Below are 22,509 nucleotides of genomic sequence, written 5' to 3' on the forward strand. Positions count from 1 at the left end.
TCTTTCTTTCTTTCTTTCTTTCTTTCTTTCTTTCTTTCTTTCTTCCTTCCTTTCTTCCCCCCTAATTCCCCCTTGGTTTCTCCCCTCCGTTCTTGTTTCCTTCTGTCCTATATTTGGTTCTTATCTGTTTTCCTCATTTCCTATTTCCTTCTTTAACCGATGTTGTGCGGTGTGGACTTTTTTTTATTATTATGTCATATCAAACAATCCAAATCTCTTTTTTTTCAGAGAGGAAATATGAAACATTAGACGCTGATGGTAACAGGCGACTGACACAACTCTGACTCATTGTCTCTTTTCCTCTGCCAAAGTGATAGAGATGAATCAGACACTGTAACTGTTTTATGTCAAATGATGTGCACACACACGAACGCACACACACATACGCACACACACACACGTGCAGATATACACGCAAATACATGACATTCAGACCTCTGAGTGTGGAGCTGTGACTGCAGCAGTTGACATTAGTGTCAGTCTTCCTTAATTATAAACAGGGGAATTTTCCATTGAGTTACTTTGATGTGAAACTTTTTCCCCTCATTCTTGTCTCTGCTGCAGAAGTCAAATGGCTCCGATTTCACTTTCAATTTCCAGGCTGCACCATTCGTTTTGGACACATTGTTGATGCATTAAAGTTTGAACAGACAATAAATCTTCTAACTCAAGTTTGTCTGATTTGTCTTTCTGTAGGTGGACGAACTCAGAGGCTGATGGAATGAAGACCAGGAAGACATATACACAGAGAGAGAGAGAAAGAGAGAGGTAGGACAAAGGCCTCTTCAATCTCTATCTCTGTCTCCAATCTGTACCCCTGAGCTTCACTTTAATCTTTTGAATAAACTAATATATCACTTTGGTCTGTTAAGGGTCAAATTTGCCTTTCAGCTTTCAGCCTAAAATGAAAATGAAAGCAAGGAAGAAACCATAACCTTGATTATCACTGACATTTTATTGAAAAAAGAACAATATAATAGAACAATATAATATAATGTACAATAATAATTAACAATAATGTTATCCATACAAAAATCTGTACATTCCATTGTTTTGCAGTACATTTGGAAGACTGATACAAAATAACTGCAGCAGGGAGTATGTGTGTGTGTGTGCGTGTGGCTGGGTGGGTGTTTGGGTGGGGGTTAACTTGAGTACTAAAGGCTGTCCGTCCGACGGCTGTCCATCTGTCGCTGTTAGATACAGGATAGAAATTTGTGTTGATGCAAAGTATTCTGCAGTACGCCTTCATGTGCCATGTTACAGTACATTTGGCTTTCAACTAAACCTTCATTCTCAAGTAAAACAGAGCATTACTATGCCAGATGACCAAGAAGTGTTGCTAGTAATGTAGCTTAGTCTGTAGTGTGCATACCAGGACATATGCATTGGACATCAACAAGGGGAAAGTTGCATCGAAATTGTACAACCAATGAAATTTCTCACAAGGACAGATTAGAGTTTAGTTTCTGCAATGGACTCATATAAGACAAATGCAGATGCTCAGAAACTCCGATCAGTGTGTTTAGATGACAGATATCCAGCACATAAAGCATTGCACATTTATTTCCACCCAACAAATTCCACACAACACAAAACCACAGCCAAATTCTTTGTATGTTGTGTTTCCCTGGTAGTGTAAATGTAGCATTCGAGCATTTAAAGTGTCAACTTTTGATATCTGTTCATAACACTGTGTGAGATATTACAAAATACATCAAACCCATTTCTTTGAACAATTGCTTCTTCTTGTGTCACATACGTGGAAACCTTTAACATTTGCACGCTGTCCAATCAGTCAGTCTTAAACTGAACATTCCCACTTTAGTTCTTCCTTTTTCCTCTGTTTGTATTCAAACCAATGATCCAATGATAGTCAAGAATAAACTGTACACTCCCTCTCGAAAACAAACTTCAAAATTCCTAAAGCTTCTACTGTCTGTACCAATCTAAGTAGGTGTAACATTACTATGATAATAATTAAAAATAATACTCTTTGGCATTTGTTATCAACCGTATACAATGCAACATAATAGCAGCACTTTTAAGAACATTCATAGAAAAGTCTCACACCCCCTTCTGTGGTTTCAAATGAGTGGTTTCTGTCATAATACTCCCCCTGCTCAGCTCCTTGACATAATCAGACATGCTTCTATCAGTTTGACCAGCAATGAACACTCAACGCTCCAAAAGAAAAATGTGAAACAGCAGAAGAACAAGCGCCCTCAAAACATCGTCTAGTGTTGGTTTATATTGTGTTTACTACAGTAGTACTATGACCTACAGGCTTTTGTGTAACATCTGCTTTGAGACCAGCTCATCATCAAATATTCTAGTGTACCTTGTTTGCGCAACTCATGCATTCATTAGGCTGACAGAAGGTTTCTTTGTAACTTCTTTAAGTCGTCGTTCTGTGGCTGTGGTCATACAACGTGCCACTGAAAGATCCATTAAAGTTTAGAGGTCAAAACCCTTCACAAACGCGCTCTGTGTCCAAATCAAACCTCTTTAAATGCCTTTAGTTTTGGGGGGGTTTGTACATATGTGTACATTCGGGACATCCTGTAGTTTCTAGCAGCACATGAGAACATTTTCTAGGTATAAAGCCGCCACCCTTACTGCTTTGTGTTCTTGTGTTTTGCTGGACAGAGAAACAGAGACATGCCTGCAGGTTTCAAGTAATCTCAACAAGCCCTTCCTATGTTATCTTGCAGTCAACAGACACTAAGCACACATTCAAGGGGACTTTGTGGAGAATTGTTCCTGCGATATGCACATGGTTCATAGTGCTGTGTTTTGTCATTCTGTATGTAGTAAGTTCAAAGACTTTTACATACAAGTCCTCCTCAACCTGTCAGCTTCCCACAGCAGTACCGTCAGCTTGAACGCGTCCTCTGCCCAAGGCCCAGCTCGGCTCTTTGTGCCTTTCAGAGCGAGAGGTGATTCTGAAATCTCTCCCGTGAGGTCTGGTGTCTGTTTACACAGTCATATTTCTGATTCTCGTCTCAGAGGCCGCGGCTCTAGCGGCACCGTGGCTTGGCTGTGTTCCGTCTCTGAGATGTTGTCTGTTTGGGTGCCGTCGGGGCCGACGCTTCCCCCGTTTCCCTCATCCGTGTCCTCTTTGTTCTCCAGCGCCATCTCGTTCTCATAGCAGAAGGAGTTGGAGTTGGAGAGAATGTATTTTTTCTCTGCGAGATCTCTGGCACTGCAGAGAGGTGTGCTCGGCACGTCGTATGTCTTATGGAAGCGTGAGTAGTCCACCTTGTAGTAGTTCTTCTCCTCAAAGAGCACAGGCTCGAAACGGTGACCCCACAGGATCTCACCGGCGACATACGAGCTGCGGCACTGCGTGGTCATGGCGGTGGCCTCAACCATCCCCTCCAATATGACCACAATTTCAAACTCGGAGTTCTCCAGGTCTTGTTTGCTCATGTCATAGAAAGGACTGTCCTCGTTGATCTCATGAACAATGGTGATGGGTGAGACCAGGAAGATGCGGTCAACTCCGCTATCAAAACCCACATCTATGTCCACCTGGTCCAGGGGGATGTATTCTCCCTCTGCCGTCGTCCGGGATTTCAGAAGCTGCGCTCTCACATGTGCCTCCACTAGGTGACTTTTCCTTAAGTTGCCCACACGCCACATCAGGCAGAGTTTGTTGTCTCTCATGGCCACGGTTGCATTGTGGCTGAAAACCAGAGTCTCATTCCTCTTCTTGGGCTTTGCCATCTTTGCCATTACAGCACCAATGATAAAGGCATCAATAATGCAGCCCACAATGCTTTGGAAGACCACCATAAAGACGGCAACAGGGCACTCGTCTGTCACGTATCTGTAGCCATAGCCGATTGTTGTTTGAGTCTCAATGGAGAACAGGAAGGCGGCCGTGAAACTGCTCACATTGGAAACGCACTTCTGGCCGTTGTTTTCCAAGTCGCCGTGGAAGATGGCCACCAGCCAGAAGACACAACCAAAGAAAAGCCACGAGAGCAGAAAGGCCAGGCAGAAGATGATGAACATCCACCTCCAGCGGACGTCCACACATGTGGTGAAAATGTCAGCCAAGTACCGCTGACCCTTTTCGCTCACGTTTACAAACTGCACATTGCAGTGACCGTCTTTCTTTACAAATCTGCTCTGAGGGTGGTGTCTCGTGTGCACCTTGATCTTGCTGTTCCCGTAGCCATTGGGCACTGCCGTAGTGGCCAGCTTCATGCCGTCTTCCTCTGATGACACAGTGCTGTAACGGTTGGCCCGCACACTTCCCATCACCTCTGTCTGGGAGGGCTGTGCTGCTTCTGCTTTGGAAAACAGTCTGAGTTTCTGGAAAAAGCGTTGGAGAAACAGTTTTGAAACACTTTCGGGGGACCAACTCGGAGACGAAATGGTGATGAGAGGAGGCGGGCTGAAGGAATCCTCCGCCCCTAAAGTTGCTGCAACCAAGGAGAGGGTGTGCAGGGTGGAGGATGAACAGGTCACTCCTCTTTCATGGAGGGCTTGGACTACATCAATTTGATGTGCTGCAGGACAACAGAAGGAGAAAACAACTGTTAGACAAACTCATCACAGCAAAATAAAACAGGATGCAATGTTAACTTTAATAATCTGACAGGTGGGCTGCGGCAGTGTGAGTTCACATCAGTTCCAGATTACATAAAGAGCACTAAGATGACTTGTTATGACTTATTGAACATGAACAACACAGTCACCTCATCAGTGACGTGTGCAGCCTGAGAAAAGCCATCAAACCTGGATAAGACAAGCATCTCTGCTTGTGCCAACAATGTTTTATCCAGTTATGACAAACAACAACAGTGTTACTTAACATAAACATTTCAGTTTTCACTCGCCACGCTGTAATTAGCCACAGATTCTCTTATTGCTCATTGTAAAAAGCGGCTGTGTTTTTCTTGGCTGTGTCACGCTGACCTGATAATTACTTTTTGGATTGTGGGTTAGAGAGTTTCTACGGTATCCCATGACCTGTTTGTTTTGCTCTAATGTTAGATCAAACATGAAACTTTCACTCTGCGTCATCCTCAATAACACGTAACCACAGAATGGAAGCTTCGGAAGCTGTTAACGTAAACGGAAAACCAAGCGAAGCAACTTCCAAACAACACAAAGGTTGAGCTTGATTGTTTATCATTTTACATGCAAACCCATATCTTATGATTGGTATATTATTAATGCTAAATATTGCATAAAGTCAAGATCAAAATATGAACGATTGATATTGTTATGAGATTGTAGGTTCTCGTCTTAAAATTGCACAAGCAATCTTTTGCCGTCTTTCGATTGCGTCTTTCGATTGCATCAGGAGCTAGAACACACAAAAGTAAATAAGCTTTAACTCAAAGTGTAGCCCACACTTCTGTCTTTGCAGATTGCATCCATGCATCTGATCCATGCAGCTTGTTGACTCTCAGAGTGTCCTGAGGGATTTCTTCATTTTTCTGCTCTATAATGACTGTCCTCTGAGGATCGTCACTTCTCATTAGAGTCCTGTGTCTGTACTACACGTACTAGCTGTCCTGGCAACAAACTCTAACTTGACCTCCCTCACGCTCCTTATCAGCTCAGCAAGGATGTATGAAAGACAAAGCTGAAGCCAGATGATGTACGGGGCATCAAGTACAATAATAAACTCATGACCAGACTTATTTACTCCTGCAAACCTCAGAAAGCAAAGCACAAAGCCAAATCAACAATTACATCATCAAAAGGTTGTCATATGCATGCACTGTATACTGTAATTATACACAATATGCTATTTTCTCAACAGTGGTTGGAGTAAGATAGATGTTAGATATTTATCAAGGATCATTGCATCGTGTACATTTGCTTTCTAATTTATCTTTAACAATATATGCAGTATTATAGCATTTTTATTCCTTTATAAGCTTTATAACAGGCTGTCAAATTCAACGTTTTTTTAGTAGTTAGTTTAATTTAGTTTAATTTACGAGTGACTTTGCAACAATAAGAATAATAATAAGAATAGCATTAGTAATAATAATAATAGTGATAATAATGTGACCGTATTGTGTGTGTGTGGAGAGAAACTGAGCTGCACACAGAATGCTACACATGCCAGAGACAAACGCTAACAGGTGCGGGGAAGGGAACTAACTTCTGATGCAATCCTCCTCAGCCTTCACACACATGAGCGTGTCGTTTTCTCTCAGAGACTTCAGACGGGCCGTTTAACTGATCTGAATACAGCAGTCGTGCGTAAAAGTCTGGCGATCCAGGCGCGATCAATATCTTTTTAGGATGAAGGATTCAGGATTAATCCATATTTGGTATGACTATCGCGGATGTGAACACCGCTGTAATGTCCACAGTGGATGTGGTTTTGTGGTTTTGTGTCGTACTCTGCCTGTTGTTAGAGCAATGCCCTTCAGTTACGCACGTCATGCGCTTTCGCGGAACCTGCTTTTTGTACAGGACATATTTTGCAAGAATGGTGAGCTACGCGCGTCTACATTCATCAACATCCGCATAAAGGACTAGATCCTTCCATAAGTGTCTCAAAATGAATTTCATGTACCTGTTGCTCATTTGTGGACCGGTTGGAATCAGCTTGATGAAATATCCTACTGCAGCCGGTTTGGCCTCTGTGATCCTTCCGCGCTGTTCCCTGCCCTGCGGGATCTTTTATACTTTGGATGAACTAGATGAAAGTGTGAAAGTCCGTCATGTCTCTGAATAGCCGGTCTCTGTAATGTGATTTGCAGTGACTTTCCCCAAAGCATTTTAAATAGCGTGTACCGGCGCACCCCGCCCCCCGCTCCGCGCTCAGCCAATGGGGAGGCGAGGGGAAGCGCAGTCACGAGCGCAATCACTGTGTGTTTGGTGAAATCCTGTTTATGTGACTGATGTGAGAGGAACAACATGGAGCTAAAGGAGCAATTGGACATTAATTGGCCGATGACACCCGTAATCCTAAATCAGTGATTAAAGAAAGGAAGAGGGAAGCAAACAACCTAATTTATAACAAATGATTACATTAGACCGGAAAAACACACATTTAGGCTTTGTTGTCAAGTAAATAAACCACAGAAAACCTTAAAAATGCAAAAATGCTGCTATATTTACTTATGTTTACAGTTATAATATGTTAAATTGTGTTTTTTTACATCATCTATCGCATGGTACCATATTTGACATAGATATTAGTTGCATGCATGTTCAAATAGATAGATTGTATACATTCTACACAACATAATAGGAAAGACATACAGGATCATTATACATGTTGTGTTTAGATAGCAGTTTAAACATATACAAAGTACCCATAAAGTAGTATAATCCAATTTTATATGTCAGTTCTATACATAGCATTTATACGGTACAACCCTAGATGTAAACTGTATAATATGAGTATATTTCATTTATTTGATTTGATGATTTGATGATGTGAATTGAAACATTATGGCCCTTGTGGCTCCATGTAAAACATCTATTGTGATATTAATATTAGATATAAAGTAGGAAGGGGCGATCAAATCCTTACTAAGTGTGACTTTTGTGCGTATTAACACCTGCTGCCGACAGCGGTCCATCAAATTCCCCGACGCCACTCATTTGAGGGAATGTTATGATATTGGTTTGTTTTTATAGGTCTTTTTTTAATGTCAGTATGGAAAATGTGTTCTGTCGGAAAGAATGAGTCACACAACGAAGGCCTACATGCCTGTATTATGATATTACTGTCTTTCTCCACTAAGCTATCAGGTTGCTTCGGATGTTTAGACTATGCATCTGTTGCCCTATAATTTTAGGTCAGGCTGTAGTTGTGTTCAGCAGTGGGACGTCTCTGCACCGCCGACTAAATCTTTCTTCCTGCTGACTAATTCATCATAAACACCAACCCACAACTACACAGCTTTCAGTCGCTCTTTGTGTTTGTGTGTTTGTGTGTTTGTATGTGTGTGTGTGTGTGTGCTTCTGTGCATGTGTGCGCGTGTTTTATTTTAGCAGCGGCTATTTATAGCAGGACATATATTTAGTCCAAACCACCTGTGTCGATGAACTGCACGCATTGTGTGTTCGCTCTCCATGCCCAATTTCCTGCAATAAAGAGAGCGATGCATGCAGTAGTCAGTGCTGCATTTGGACCACAAGGTGGAGAGCTGGAGACTGGAATTAACCAGTGATTGGCCCCCAACATGGAGCCCAGTCACACTTCTCTGTGTGAAACATGGAGGCAGCAGACTGCAGCACAGGATACAAACTTTAATGCAGGATGGACACTGATGTAATCACATACCAAGAACAGTCTAAACTAAAAAGGCCCGCCATTACCAAACCCTAATGTTTTGATCATTTTAATATTAAAACGCGTACCAACTGGTAAGCTGGTAGCTGTCAGTAGAAGAAGTAGGTCGTCAAAGTAATCATAGTTGTGGTGATTTGCAGGTGTGGATGTCCTCTTGGGTTTTTTTTTGTTTCTCTCTTCTCTCCTCTTTACCACAGCCTATGATTGGATTTGTACAAGCCTACGTTGCAGTCTGACATCATCCTGTAAAAACTATGACATCATTGCAATTTCAGTCTACTTGTATTCTACCTCAGGGTCTACGTATAAAAGTTAACAACAACAATAGTAATAATAATACAGCCTTTCTTCCTTCTCTCTCTCTCTCTCCTCTTCCCCCTCTTTCTGTACAAAAATGATCTCCAAAATATCCTATAATTGTATGCGCAATGTCATTTAAAATGTTTGCTTCAATAAAAACAAATAGCAAAAAAAGGAAGTAGTAGGTCGTCAAAGTAATCATAGTTGTGGTGATGTGCAGGTGTGGCTCAGTTATTTAGATTTAAGTGGGCAAAAAAAGTGTGAAATTACAAATCTGAACTCACCCCAAATGGAAACATTTTAGGGAGGTAATAGCTGAAAATATCTTGATTCTGATGCTGACAGAGGATTGTGCATGAACAGGGACATGGAGACGTTATTTGCACTTTGCATGTGGCCCAAGCAGATCTGACTGCGGTGCTATTTACTATTGCCATGTTCACAACACAAATCTGATATGTGCAACTCGCGCCTCCTGGTGTATGTAGTGCGTGTGAAGTGAGCCAAACTCTCACCACACTGACGTCTTCACCACCCAGTGTCAGGAAAGAAGCTGAACCTCACACTCGTGTTATCCACGCATCCATCAGCTTTACACTTATCTTGTTCAAGGTGGTTAGGGGCTGGAACCTATCCCAGCTGTCACCGCATGAGAGGCAGGTTACACCCTGAACAGGCCATCCATTCACCTAAATTGTGTGGTTTTGGTTGGGGAGGTGGGAGGAAGCCAGAGAAGTCAGAGAAAATCCATACAGAGGCAGGAAGATCACGCAAACTCCACATGGAAAGGTCCAAGTCACATTTGAAGCCATCTGTTTCATGCCACGAGATCACACAGTTCTAACCTCCGAAGCACTATGCCACCTGTTGTACGTCGATTGATAGAAGTAAATCATCACAGGGAATCAAAACTGTCACGTCATCTTGGTGTTGTGTAACTCCAACTTCTGCCTGAATAATAACACAAGCTTTCCATTCATAGCTGTTTTCAAACGGGAAACAATATTGCCTTTAATGGGATAACAGAGTGATGCAAGCCAAACAGAAGCATATGATAAGGTAGTCTAGTAATGTGACATCAGCCTGAGTGTTTGTTCTTAGAACCATGATCCTACCATGACAAACACAACTTAAACCCCATAATTTGGTTTAGTAAGGGTTGAGAGGAGCTATAGGAGACATCTGAGCATCATCATGTCAACATGTTTTTGCTGTGGAAGCGTTATTGTTTTGTTAACAAGGATGTGATACCAAAAAATACAAAATCATCACGTTATCATAAATTCTATCAAGTAATTTATCACAATGGATAAAATGTAAAGGACATATAATTGGAATACACTCAATACACTGTCATCTCCTCCCTGTGCAGCTGTCTACCACCAACAATCACAAAGTCCAACTAAACTAAACTACAAATTAAATTTTACTTACAACAACAAACATTGATATTGTATTCTTAGCTGTACATTTATTTTATACATTGTGTCTTTACACAGATTAAAAACAATTTTACAAACAAACTATTGAAATAAGCCTGTAAAGACTCATTCTGATCATTCTGGGATTTTATTTATATATGAAATAATTTATTCAATGTTTTCAAATGTTAAACCCTTAACTTCCTCTGAAACATAGTGGGTGTGTCCAAAACCATTCACCGTCCACTGTTTGATAAGTTTGCATTTGTTCTCACACAATGCACTGTTGAGTAAGAGTCGCCAAGCAAGAGCCAACTACCATCATGAAATATAGAATAAATGGTAAATGAAGATAGCTGCCTGATGGAGAGGATGACCTGAACTGTTTGAGAACAGGATGTTATGTGTTGGTAGTCAGAGGCAAGTGGTTTGGGTGGAGGATGACTCTCAAACCCATCACTGAGTCAAGTCAGCATGCCATTACCATGGTAACAATCTTTACTAAACCCTAACTCACTCAAACGCTCCAGTATTTTGGGAAATATAGTTGTTTGCTTTCTTAGCAGAAGTTGGATGATAGAATTGATAATGATTTCATCTACAGTATGTGTCTTCGAATACAGCACATCTGTATACAGGATTACATTGATGGTGTGTGTGTGCATGCGTGCGTGCGTGCGTGCGTGCGTGCGTGCGTGCGTGCGTGCGTGCGTGCGTGCGTGCGTGCGTGCGTGCGCGCACGCGCACGCGTGTGTGTGTGAAAACAGGACCTTGTAATGTAGAACCACTTGCCAACAGCTGTGAAGTTACAGCATTTTCAAAATCCAATATGTTGGCAACTAGTAACCTACTTTACAGGATGTAAACAGAGTTGTGTTTGAATTAGTGGAATTTGTATTTGTTGTTATTGTTTCTTTGACCAAGGCTATCTGTTTCCCAATGCTTTCAGTGTTGGTGCTAAGCTAGACTAACCCTGTCTCCTAGAATTTAGGATATCCTATACAGCGAGACGTGAATAAATCAACAATTTTAGACGCAGCAGGTGAAATGGACCATCAGCAGGTGTTTGTCCAAATGACTTCAGCGCTTATGTTGCTGTCAGGTCATTAGGCGGTACCAGGCTGTCTTTATGTTGACAATTTGTAATGATTTCAATCTCTGTTTCTAGTGGGTTGTTATCGTTCACAAGTTCCACCATAACCGTCGGGGGTTTCAGATGCTCCTCATACTGTCTGTGCCGTGGTGAAGACCTAGGTGAGGACCGCGGCGACGGTCTGGGTGAATGGCGTGGGGAATGCCTAGGGGAATGTCGTGGGGAATGTCGTGGAGAGGGCCGTAACAGTTTCAGTCTGTCATACTCCTCGGCACTGACCTCGGGTACTAAAACCCTAGCGGTGTGGTTAAACAAAGCATAATCCACCCTGTAGTGCCTCCTGCCGACCCGGATCATCTCCTGGAACAACTGACCCCAGAGAATCTCGGCTGGTGTGTAAGATGTGCGGGTCTGGTGCAGCGTGCCTGTGGAGTCATCGGTGTAAGTGAACGACACCACCATCTCAAAGTCTGCTTTCCTCAGATCCTCCAAGCTCATTTTATACAGTGGGCTTCCTACTTCAATCCTGTGAATAATGTTGGTTGGCGTGACCAGGACGATGTAACTCTGCTGGATAACCAAGTCTTCATAGGTCACATCCACTTTCCCCGAAGCGTACGCGGTGGAACGAACAATCTGAGCATGAGCCGTCCCCTCCACCATGTGATTTCTGCGGAAATCTCCAACACGCCATGAGAGACACATGTGACCATCTCGAAGGTTGATGACAGCGCTGTGGCTGAAGCCAACCGTCTGTGCTCGTTTTCTGGCTGAGGCCATCTTAGCAACAACAATCCCAATGATAAAAGTGTCAATAAAGCAGCTGATGACGTCTTGAACAACGACGAGGATAATGGCAACCATGCAGTTTTCAGTCATTCCTCTGAAACCGTAGCCAATGGTGGTTTGAGTTTCAAGCGAGAAGAGGAAAGCACCTGTAAAGCTTCGCACCTGATCCACACAGGGTGCAGTCGTGTGGTCTTTAACGTCACCGTGTGCGATGGCAATAACCCAGTAGAGGATCCCAAAGAAGAGCCAGGACAGGATGTAGGAAAGGGCAAAGATGAGGAACACGACCCTCCATCTGATCTCCACCAAGGTGGTGAAGATGTCTGTGACAAAGAGCAGCCACGACTCGGGAACATGGCGGAACACCACATTGCAGTTACCCTCTTTGCGCACATAGCGGTGTTTCTTAGCTTGCTGGCCATTTTCAGTCTTTACGCCCAGAGTGCTGGTGTTATCATGGGGCCTCACAGAGGAATATTGTTTGGGCATCGTCCAGGGTCTGTGGATAAAATATAACAGCAGTGTTTAGCTTTTTCTCATCGTCACATAGCAAATACAACCCTGTTTCCTATCAATCAAACTCATATGCATCTAATGAGCAATAGAAATGTTCCGCCTCTTACGTGGTTTCACACTGGTGATACAAGGTTTTCTGTGGACAGGGATGAATGAGTTGAGTTTTGCTTATGGATCATTCAAATTATTAAAGAACGGTCTTCCCTGGTTTTTTCAACATGCTCCACATGGCCATTTACCCGACTTTCCCAATTTCCATCTCTTTTCCAATCTGTTATTGTTGGAGAAAATAATTAACAGCAGAGTCTTCCGTGTATCAAAGAGCTCGACTGATGGCAGGAAATCTCCAACCTCTGCTGACCCGCCTGTACCATCTCACATAGAGGCATTATGAGGAGCTCTCTTTGTTGAACGGTTGCACAGTGAGACGGGGCTGAAGAACACTGACAGAGGAAACAGAGAGGCTTGTTATGTTGCATAATTTTTTTTCCATTGTGGGTTATCCTTATAATTTCATTCACGTGTTTTCTTTCATATTTTGTCTTCCTTTTAGTTTTCTTTTGTGTACTTTGACTGCTCTTACGGTCTATTTTTAAGATAGCAATCTGGGAATGTTTACCATGCATGATTCTCTTTTTCCTGCCTCTTTGTACTGTGTCAATACATTTAATCATAATAGGGCAGTTGCCTAGAGATACAAAACCCATCGCAACAGAGCTACAGGCTGCTACTTTCAAAATGTCCCAAGACTGTAGGAAATACAGCAGTGTGTAGTTTTCTTATTGGCATTCTACTGCTGCGGGATTGTTGGGTCTCTTTGAATGCTTTATGTAAGATAACTTCTGTTGATTTGGCGCTATAGTGATAAGTTAAGTTGAAATTACATCAAGTTGAAGTTGATTTGAAGCTGTTTCAGGGTTATAAAAACAACAACGAGTCCTAGAGAGATGCTGGAATAGATGCACAACAGAATAGAAGAGGTTAAGTCTGCAGTAGTAAAGTAAGTACTAAAGTAAATGCTCTAAGTTACTTCAAGGAGTGAAATATCTCTATGCATCCTGCCTCTACACTGGATTTGAGAGATAACTGGCATTTTTGATTATTTGTGAGTTTTGCATCTTAACTCCAGCAGGTACAGTTGATATTTTGCACTGTGGTCTGGATGTCAAACGTGTTTGGTGACAAGCGGTCTGTTGCCTGTAGGATATCTTCGCCTCGGTAACGTTGAACTCTTTGTAAACACAATAAAGTTTCCATGCAGAGGTTTGCTGTTGTTCAAAGCAGTGGACCCCGGACGTTTTTGGATTCTGGGTGGAGTCCAAAGACTTGTCAGAGGGCCAGTAAAGGAAGCGCCACAGGACTGAAACTGGTCTAACTGAGCAGGGGAAAAATGAATGTGGAAACTGGAATAGTGTCATGGTGCGATCATGGGCAGAGGAAGGATCAATCACAGCCAAACCACAGAGAGCATCCTCTACGCCCAAAACAAATGGGGTTTGAATCACCGCTATCTGACTGAATGAACTGGGCTCCACTTCCTCCTGGCCACAGTCAAACTCCCTGCTGCCAGAGCGCACAGCTCACTGCATGAGCTCATAGAAACAACGTCCTATTAGCTTCCCATAATCCCCCCCTCAATATGCTGATATCAGCGAAAGGAGTAATAGTCTCTGTTATATAGGAGGATCAAAACCTTATCAAAATGCAGCAGTGAATGTTCGTGGCACCTGTTGGTCTGCATGCCAGTAAACCCAGTATATTAGGCTTTCACTGGGTCAAACACTCAGTTAATGTTACTGTAAAAGTCTATTTCAAACAATTACTACTTACTTAAGTCTTACAAATATCTAGACAAAGCTAAAAGGATTTAAACAAAATGTTAAGTAAAGTAGAAAAATACATTTTGAATGAATGAATATATAAAACAACGAAAAACCATAATTAAGTCATTCACATTTCAGTGATATCATCCATTGCCTCGCACATGATGCGTCTCTGTTTACACCTTTACAGTTGAACCAGACACCCTGATTGCTCCCTGAGGGTTGGTGTGTTGTGTTGACCCACTAGGTTGAGCTGTTTTCTGCACTCAGACATGAAACAAGCAGCTCTGTGTACAAAACAATAAATCCCAATGAACTCAACAACTACCTACAACCAAACACACCCTGACCTCCAGCTGAGGCGTTCCACTGCACTCTCTGTGATAAAATGACCTGTTCTAGTTTAGATCTGGCCCATTATGCCTTCTTCATCATCATCAGCGGTAGAATGTAAAGAAGTAAATGACCTTTCCATCTTTTCTATCCCTTCAAAAGTAATCAAATCATTGAAACTGTGAATATGAGGTCGTAAAGGTCTACTTGTAACGGAGAGTAGTCTTGTTACTTTAGGGCTTTTACTTCTTCCACCACTGATAATTACTCCTTCCTACTCTCTTTTCTTGTATTGTTAAGTCAAAGTGTGGTCACCCGCTGCGTTTAATGGCAGTAGGAAAGAAGGATGAACTCTGGAAACAACTGAAGCAATCGGCTGATTTCCTCTGCGGCCCCAGGCTCTTACAACTCCATTACATGCTCACTTACTGCAAATGACATTGTGCCACCCATCTGTGCTTCACTGGAACAGAACGTGTACACAGGTGGCTGGTCGGAGCGCTGCCCTGAGCCTTCTGCCACCTCTAATGACCTTCACGACTCACTGACTGTGCGTTTTGCGTCGTGCGAAGGGTCTACCCCACACGAGCTCACCACCACACAAACAGCTGCAGTTGTTACACAAAACCAGTGCATAGTTAAGCCCCACTAGTGCTTTGGTTGGACAACCTAGAGAGGCAGCCAGGTAATGCATGAGGACAGAACTCCTTCGCACTCAGGTCTAAGGGCAGATTACAGGTCTCTGTATGTAACTTGCATGTCTAAGGAGGAAGTAGACCACTAGGAGGAAACCCACACAGGGAGCAAAGTCCACACAGAGAGGTCATAGACAGATTTGAAGAAAGGACCTTACTTACTTACTTTTATAATTATGTTGCAGACATTTTGGTCTTGGTAGCGAGTGAGCTCATTTAAACTCTTTTTCAGTACAAACCAGCCTTTACTTACTTACTTGAGGAAAAGAAGACAGTAAGGACAACGGCCTCACTTTTCCTTGAATAGATACAGCTTTGTTTTGTGTATTTGGGCCTTTGGGTTAATCTTTTATCAAAGCTCCAAGCTGCTCAGTGAAGCAGAGCTCATGTTTGGTTTTATTTCATCACATCTTACTTCCTGCTGTTATGTAGAGGGAGAACACTTCACTCAGGATGCAACCACAGATGGAGAGGAGTTTAGTAGAAGATGCACTTTTTGCTGCTCTAAATTTAGCTGTAGTTACTTATTACTTTTGTTTATACTGTACACATTAGCTCTGACCACTGTTAGCACTCATTTACTTTGACATGCGTCACTCTCTTGTCATGTGTCTCAGAACATATCAGCAAACCCTCTTGTATACAATATGTCATATGTCACCGCCTCCTTAAGATCATCCTGACCTTCAGATTCATGCAGGTCTCAATCTTATATGTTGACATGTTTAAAGTTCAGAAGAATTAGAATCCTATTTGATAAACAGAGATCTTTAGGCCGTGTCAGCAGCGTTTCCACCTCCGCTGTTTTCATCATCTCATACCGAACACATTGCTTAAGAGCCAAATGTTCTTATTTTATACCATTTATGTTCTTAAAAGTAACAGTGATTATTACAGCAACATTTGAAGAATTGCCTGTGCCCTTCTGGATTTTAGCGCAGATCTTGATTCTAGGCCTTTATTAAAACAAAATGTTTGATCTAAGTATTTATTTATTTTTAGTTTTTTTATGGGCAATTTTTTTGCACAACCAAGAATATGACATAACTAGTGATACATAATCTGGTAAATCTGTTTGGTTTCATTTCAAATTCTTTAACTAAACAAAACACACAGTGGAGTTTAGATGCTATAAGTCTTTACTCAGCATCAGTGTGAGTAAAGCCTCATATAGTGTATAGACTCAGATGCGTGTTAAGATCTTTCTTATTCTGTTTCCAGATCCTGACAGCCTTTCTAGAAATTCCAGAAACATGTAGAAATGACCTCACTGACAGATAATCATGTAAATATGTTCTTAAAATAGTCTTTAAAACCCATTTCTAGTATAATTTGCTTTTCATATAAGCTGTTATTTTCTCATTGATGTGATTTCCTGATGAAAGGTGATCATAGACTTTACTGACGTTATCACCATGAACACGTCTTGTCTGCTATTGTTGTGTTTATTAAATCCATTCAGGCATTGTGTAACTGCAGTCACAACTGCGGCTCACCTTACCTATTGTTCCCCTGATTACAGTCTTGCATGCTCCTGCTCCAAGGTGCTTCGCCTTCAATCAGCACAGTGGTACATTATGCAGTATGTTGCAACGCCCTTTTATACACCATATATACCACGAAGTGTATATATATTCTTTATGGCGTATATGATGCATGAAACTGGTATGCTATTTATGTCTTTGAACATTTAATTCAACAGTCTTACCTTTATCTCTCAATCTCTCTGAATAATTATCAATAATAATAATTAATAATGATAATAATAATGGATCTTAGAAATTTTGAAATCATAAACCTAGAGAATGTCTTCATCGATTGCTCTTTGGTCGAATTCTTTTGGTTGAATGTAGACATCTCCAATGTTTTGGAGATTTTTTCTCATTTTTCAGAACATTAGAACCTTTTTTTGTTTTGGTTTTGTTTTCACTTTTTACTGTACAGGAGCATCTCAATAATGATTTGAGTGATTTGAGTTAATGAGCTGATTAGAGTGAGACACCTTGAAGCTGCAGTATTGAAAGTTTTCACAGTATTCTAATGTTCTGAGAGACTGAATTTGGGGTTTTCATGAGCTGTAAGCCAGAATCATCAACATTAAAACAAATTAAAGCTTGAAACATTTCACTTTGTGTGTAATGAATCTATAATATAGGAGAGTTTCCCTTTTTGAATTGAGTTACTGAAATAAATTAACCTATCCACGATATTCAAATTCATTGAGCTGCACCATACTACTATACTATATACACTACAGACAAATGAAAAAGATTTCAAAGTAACTAGGCTAACTTTACACTGCAGAGGGTTAAAGAGCAGAAAATTTGCAGAACAATAAATTCCTACCTGTGTTACAGTGATGGATCACGGGGAAGGTGTATGTACCTGAAAGTGTACAGTGGCTGAAGAGTCACCTGCAGAATGAGAAGCCCACATGTCAGTGACAAAGTAAAGATCCACGCCTCCCTCAGTGATCACATGGCTGCACACAGGAAAGTGTTTCTGCCTTTCTGCCTGCGAGGAAGCGTAAACATGTTGTACATGCGTACATGTCTGTGTGTGAGCACGGCAACATTAAACCATTAAGATATCCAAACTCTCTTTAAACTTACAAAGAGAGCTCAAACTTAAAGCATTGATGTTCTGCAAAATTGTGTTGACTCCCTGCAGAACCATGAGCGTGACTGAAATTAATTGCCGCTTTGTCATACAAGGTGAAAACTTGTATTTCAGGTCATTTGAAGGTTGTGAATGCAAAATCTTGACACAGCCAACAGCTGTTAGGTTAAAGATGTAAGGTTTAGATTACAGTATTACTTTCTATGCTGTTGTTTATTTTCAATGAGCCTAAATCTAGGTCCACTGATCCTTTCTGAACTTTAACCCACATACCTGCACAAATTATAAATTAGTGACTACTTTGCCTCCTTTGTGCCTCTTTTTGTACCAAATCAGCAAAAATCCCTTATTCCCAGGCCAAAACTCCTTAGAGAGCCAAACTCAAAGATGTGAGTCGCTTAATAATCCCCTTGCAACCAAACTCTATTCATTGTCCCAAGCGGAAAGCTGAACTCGGGTTTCAAATGTGAAAATCTATTGACTGATGGCTTGGTAAGTTGTCGTTCTCTTTCTTATGTCCCAAACAGATCTAGGACGATGGAAATGAGAGAGTCTCAGGTCAACATGACTTATCTGCCCGGGTGGTGGGAATGTCGACAGCTCACGTATGTGGTACCTATGACAGTTTATAACTCTTGTTCACTGATCCAATGGGGCCTTTGGACACCTGACGTTTAAGATTCAGTGTTTGTATACTTACCGTTCATACATTTGACACTTTTATAAGATGTGCAGACTCTGAAGGCAAAGCATAAGAAGTTAAGTCATGTTGAGTTTGTGGTTCGGAGCACGGTGTGTGTTCTTCACTATAAATTCCTCTGGGTGTCTAAAAGCATGGCTGTGTAAGAATGCCAGTTTGTATCTTTAATAACCAGACTGCATGTTTTCAAGGTGAACTAATCTGTGTGTGTGTGTGTGTGTGTGTGTGTGTGTGTGTGTGTGTGTGTGTGTGTGTGTGTGTGTGTGTGTGTGTGTGTGTGTGTGTGTGTGTGTGTGTGTGTGTGCATGGGAGCGTTAAATGTAGGTAGGTAGGTTAACGGAGGTCTCAACACAGTGAACCAATAACAATTCACTTCATTTCCAGGAAAAAATAAATAATTTGTTCCCAATAAAAATGATCCACAAAAAAAATCCATGAACACACAGTTTGCTCACACACTGTTTGCTCCAATGAAAAGTTCAGATATGAAGCCAAGGCACAGAATTTAAGAGGCAAGAAAGATTTCGGGGTGTGAGACACGCTGCAATGAAATCTCTATCTTCAAGTCTTCAAGTCCCAAATTTGAGTCCTAGGCGTCTTTGCTTTCCAACGATCTACACATCATTGGAAAGCCTTTGCCATGTGGAAACGGCTTGTGTGGCTCTAGAGGGCACTGTGCAATGTGAGGGGAACTAAACCTGAGAATAACAACAGAGACATCTACTTCATGTTTGTGCTGGAAACTGCAACTTTGAAAACTAAAAGTGTTTCTGCTGCAACTTCCATAGGAGCACCAAGTCCTGATCCCATTTCTGAACTTCAAAGGGAATCTATCAGCACACGTATGTGCGTGACAACAGTTGGTGGACGTGGAGTCATAGTATTTGGAATGGGCTGAAGAAATGTGAGTTTTTGTCTGGAGGAGTCATTCAGTGAATTTGTCGGAATGTTAATTGACCCAAACAGTCTGGAAACAGAAGTGTGTGTGTGTGTGCGCGTGTGTGCGCGTGTGTGGGCGTGTGTGCGCGCGTGTGTGTGTGTGTGTGTGTTCTCACAGCTCTTTCTCATTGTTTGTTTTTCAGAACAGTCAACGTTTTTGGGAAGATTATTCGAAGCGTGCAAAACTTCCAAACACACACACCTCCAGACCCAAAGTGATAAATGGGTCAGAGGTGAAACGGTTGAAGTGTGTGTGACTGCTCCGGCTGCTTTGGCTGAGGATCTGTGAGCTTCCAGTAAAGTATCTCCCGTTTCATTCAGAAGCTGCTGTGTGTAGCGTGTGTGAGTTTCATTCTTATGTCACGGCTCATGAGTCCATGATGTGATGTTAATCTAACACAGCAGCGGCAGGGAAACAGCTACTTTACACTGGCTCATACCGCCGCTTTCCATCTTCACTTCATGTCTCTGCAATTTCTACTATGTTCAATATTCCCTCTTTAGAAACAGCAGAGAGATACAGGGTTTTTCATGGCAGTATCTTTGCAGTTTCAGACTTTAGATATGATTTCAAACTTCTGGAGTCTAAAGCCATGTTTGCAATTGAACAGGAAAGGATATAGAATATTATTTACAACAATCTGAAAGAACTTTAAGACGTAATTCTAGCATTAAGAAAGACTCAGGTTTACATCTCTGTGCAGAGATGTAAACCTGTATTAACATATATGGTTTGAATCACACTTTAAATGGTTAATAGACTGTGGTTTATTGTTCGGATCTATAAAATCACCCTTAAATTTACCAACAAAACACACAACTTCCTAACTCCCTAAGTACATTGGTGCTGTTTACTGGCTGCTATACAGCTGCAGTGTAAACAGCCACTTTGATACCTCCATAAAAACACACACTGGCTCTACACTGCAATAAATCTACTTCTTATTGTTTTAGCAGACACGGCACAACAGGTGATCACTTACTTTTGGTGTTCAAAAGGCATCAGGGGAAGGGATTTTCACACTTTTGTCAAGTTTTGTCCTCAAATAACAACAAAACAAACAGCAGAGTGATGTTCCATTAAGGTCCAAAGTGAGAGTGACTGTACGAGCTACTGGACTGTTTCATTGCACATTAAACAAGTTGAGAAATGACTGACCCGAGGTTATGTCAGGATCAAAGTCCTGTCTGACCACAGAGCCCTCAAGAAACACTTGGCAAATATGATTTCAGTCCCCCAGAGGGTTAACTGATCTACTTTCACAAATCTGATCCCTTCCCTTTTGTAAATTTGATCCAGTCTTTCGTTGATATTATGCAACACTATGACCACAAGCTGGAATAAAGCTTTTCCCTAGTGGAGACAACATTATGAAGTCGTGCTCCATGGAATTTGTCATGCAGTGATCAGACCCATCCTGGTGAAATCACAAAGGAGGTTAACATGGATGTAAACTCACATAGCATGAGAAAGACTAATTAAAAGGTCAGTTTTTCTTTCCCCTTTCTCTTCCTCTTTTCACTTCTAAAAGCTTTGGAAAATTCTCTGGAGTTTATTTTTGAAACAGCGGAGAGGAGAGTGGCTTCTAAGTGTTTCCAGCCATTTGGGTTTTTCCACGGTTTCCACTCGCTTTTTGGTCGAGTCAGCGTTTTAGGTGGTGTACCTTTTCTGCTTGTTAACTGGAGATAAGGTTCTTAACTCGCACACTGCAAAAGATCTCCATGTTATCAGGTCATAGGTGTTATTTTGTAAAAATTGGTAAGAAACCAAGGAATTTTTGGACTAGCATCCATCAGATGAACACACAGATGTCTCCATGTGTATGCTTATGTTGCTCTGTGTCTGCCAGATGTGTGAAGGAGGAAACTTCCCTTTATTAGAACTTGATAAACTCAGAGAAGAGGTGGGATCAGGTCATAAATAAAAAAACTCTTAGGACTCCATTGTATTAAGACAGTTATATTTTTTTACAGTGCAAAGAGCAGAGTAAGATGAGAGGCATTGTGGGATTGAAGCAGTCGGCTGCTGGACAAAAAGCAAGAGAAACTCCATGAACCCAGACAGTTTAGAGCCTCAGTCTAGTCAAAAAAAAAGATATTAAGGAAATATATTTCCCCATTGTGGAGAGACAGGAGAGGGTGTTGAGTCACTGTGAATGAGGGAATGCTTGGAAACTGCCTGTGTGAATCCCAGTTTGTCCAGGGAATGCTATGTTGAAACGGCGGGAGAGTTATGGGTCTTGGATGATGAAGGTTCAGCTGTAGGATACAAACACTGTCCCACAGCAGGGAGCCACCACACCGCTAATACAGAAGGGAAGTCTCAGGATCGTTGTAGTTCTTCTTACCTGCTTGTTTCCGGTCTGCTATTTCTTGCAGTGTGGAGTGCTGTCACCAAGTGTGTTGCCAGTGTGTCAGTGGTCCGGGAAGAGAGACCATGTGAGGGTCACAGTGGGAAGAGCAGGGCAGCTTTCAGGGAAGGTTAGATGTTCTTTTGGCCAGCATGCAGCTCACCACAGTAAAGGCAAGAAAAAGCTCTTTCATATCCACTTCCCCTTCATATCACTCTCCATCCCTTGGCTTATTCTTCACCACCTTTCTTTTTTTCTCTCTCTTTATTTATATTTTAAAGCATCGTTTTGCAACTTTGGATCCACAAATGAGGAACGAGAGAAAGCAACACTGCTCACATTGCAACAGAGTAGAGAAGTCACATAAAAGGTATTTATTATCCTTTTTATTGTTTAATTTAAGACTAATAGAAGATGCAAGCCACATGTTTCCTGTAGCACATGCAAAGGTTTCTGACAGCTATTGTGACTGATCAGCTACTCTGCATGAGCACAAACTGATTTTAAATGAGTAAGGAATGTCTCTCCAGTGACGAGAGCAGCAACACGCCGTAGTCGCATGTAAACATGTTCCGTTGATCATGCAGAGGGCCCTGAGGCACGGCTCCACTCTGAACGCTGCTGGGTCCTCCAGCTGGGCCTACAA

At 41.7% G+C, this 22,509-nt stretch overlaps 2 protein-coding genes across 2 annotated transcripts; both read right to left on the bottom strand.

The window, feature by feature from the left end:
• Positions 1-952: 952 nt before the first annotated feature.
• On the bottom strand, positions 953-6,713 carry kcnj2a (potassium inwardly rectifying channel subfamily J member 2a). The gene is made up of 2 exons (XM_076152327.1): positions 6,554-6,713; positions 953-4,520 (listed from the first exon to the last, which is right to left on the bottom strand). The coding sequence occupies exon 2, from the start codon at positions 4,267-4,269 to the stop codon at positions 2,986-2,988; it is 1,284 nt and encodes a 427-aa protein (XP_076008442.1). The 5' UTR covers positions 4,270-4,520; positions 6,554-6,713; the 3' UTR covers positions 953-2,985.
• A 2,854-nt stretch (positions 6,714-9,567) lies between these two features.
• On the bottom strand, positions 9,568-20,608 carry kcnj16a (potassium inwardly rectifying channel subfamily J member 16a). Its single transcript, XM_076152266.1, has 3 exons — positions 20,496-20,608; positions 17,601-17,668; positions 9,568-12,386 (listed from the first exon to the last, which is right to left on the bottom strand). Exon 3 carries the CDS (start codon positions 12,374-12,376, stop codon positions 11,093-11,095), a length of 1,284 nt encoding a protein of 427 aa, XP_076008381.1. The 5' UTR covers positions 12,377-12,386; positions 17,601-17,668; positions 20,496-20,608; the 3' UTR covers positions 9,568-11,092.
• Positions 20,609-22,509: the final 1,901 nt, after the last annotated feature.

Source organism: Genypterus blacodes, unplaced genomic scaffold (assembly GCF_046128005.1).
Source record: "Genypterus blacodes isolate CSIRO-AG114 ecotype Tasmania unplaced genomic scaffold, CSIRO-AGI_Gbla_v1 ptg000055l_1, whole genome shotgun sequence".
Taxonomy (NCBI): Eukaryota; Metazoa; Chordata; class Actinopteri; order Ophidiiformes; family Ophidiidae; genus Genypterus; species Genypterus blacodes.

Excerpts from the sequence above, each read along its gene's own strand:
- kcnj16a (XM_076152266.1), bottom strand. The coding sequence starts at position 12,376 with ATGCCCAAACAATATTCCTCTGTGAGGCCCCATGATAACACCAGCACT.
- kcnj2a (XM_076152327.1), bottom strand. The coding sequence starts at position 4,269 with ATGGGAAGTGTGCGGGCCAACCGTTACAGCACTGTGTCATCAGAGGAA.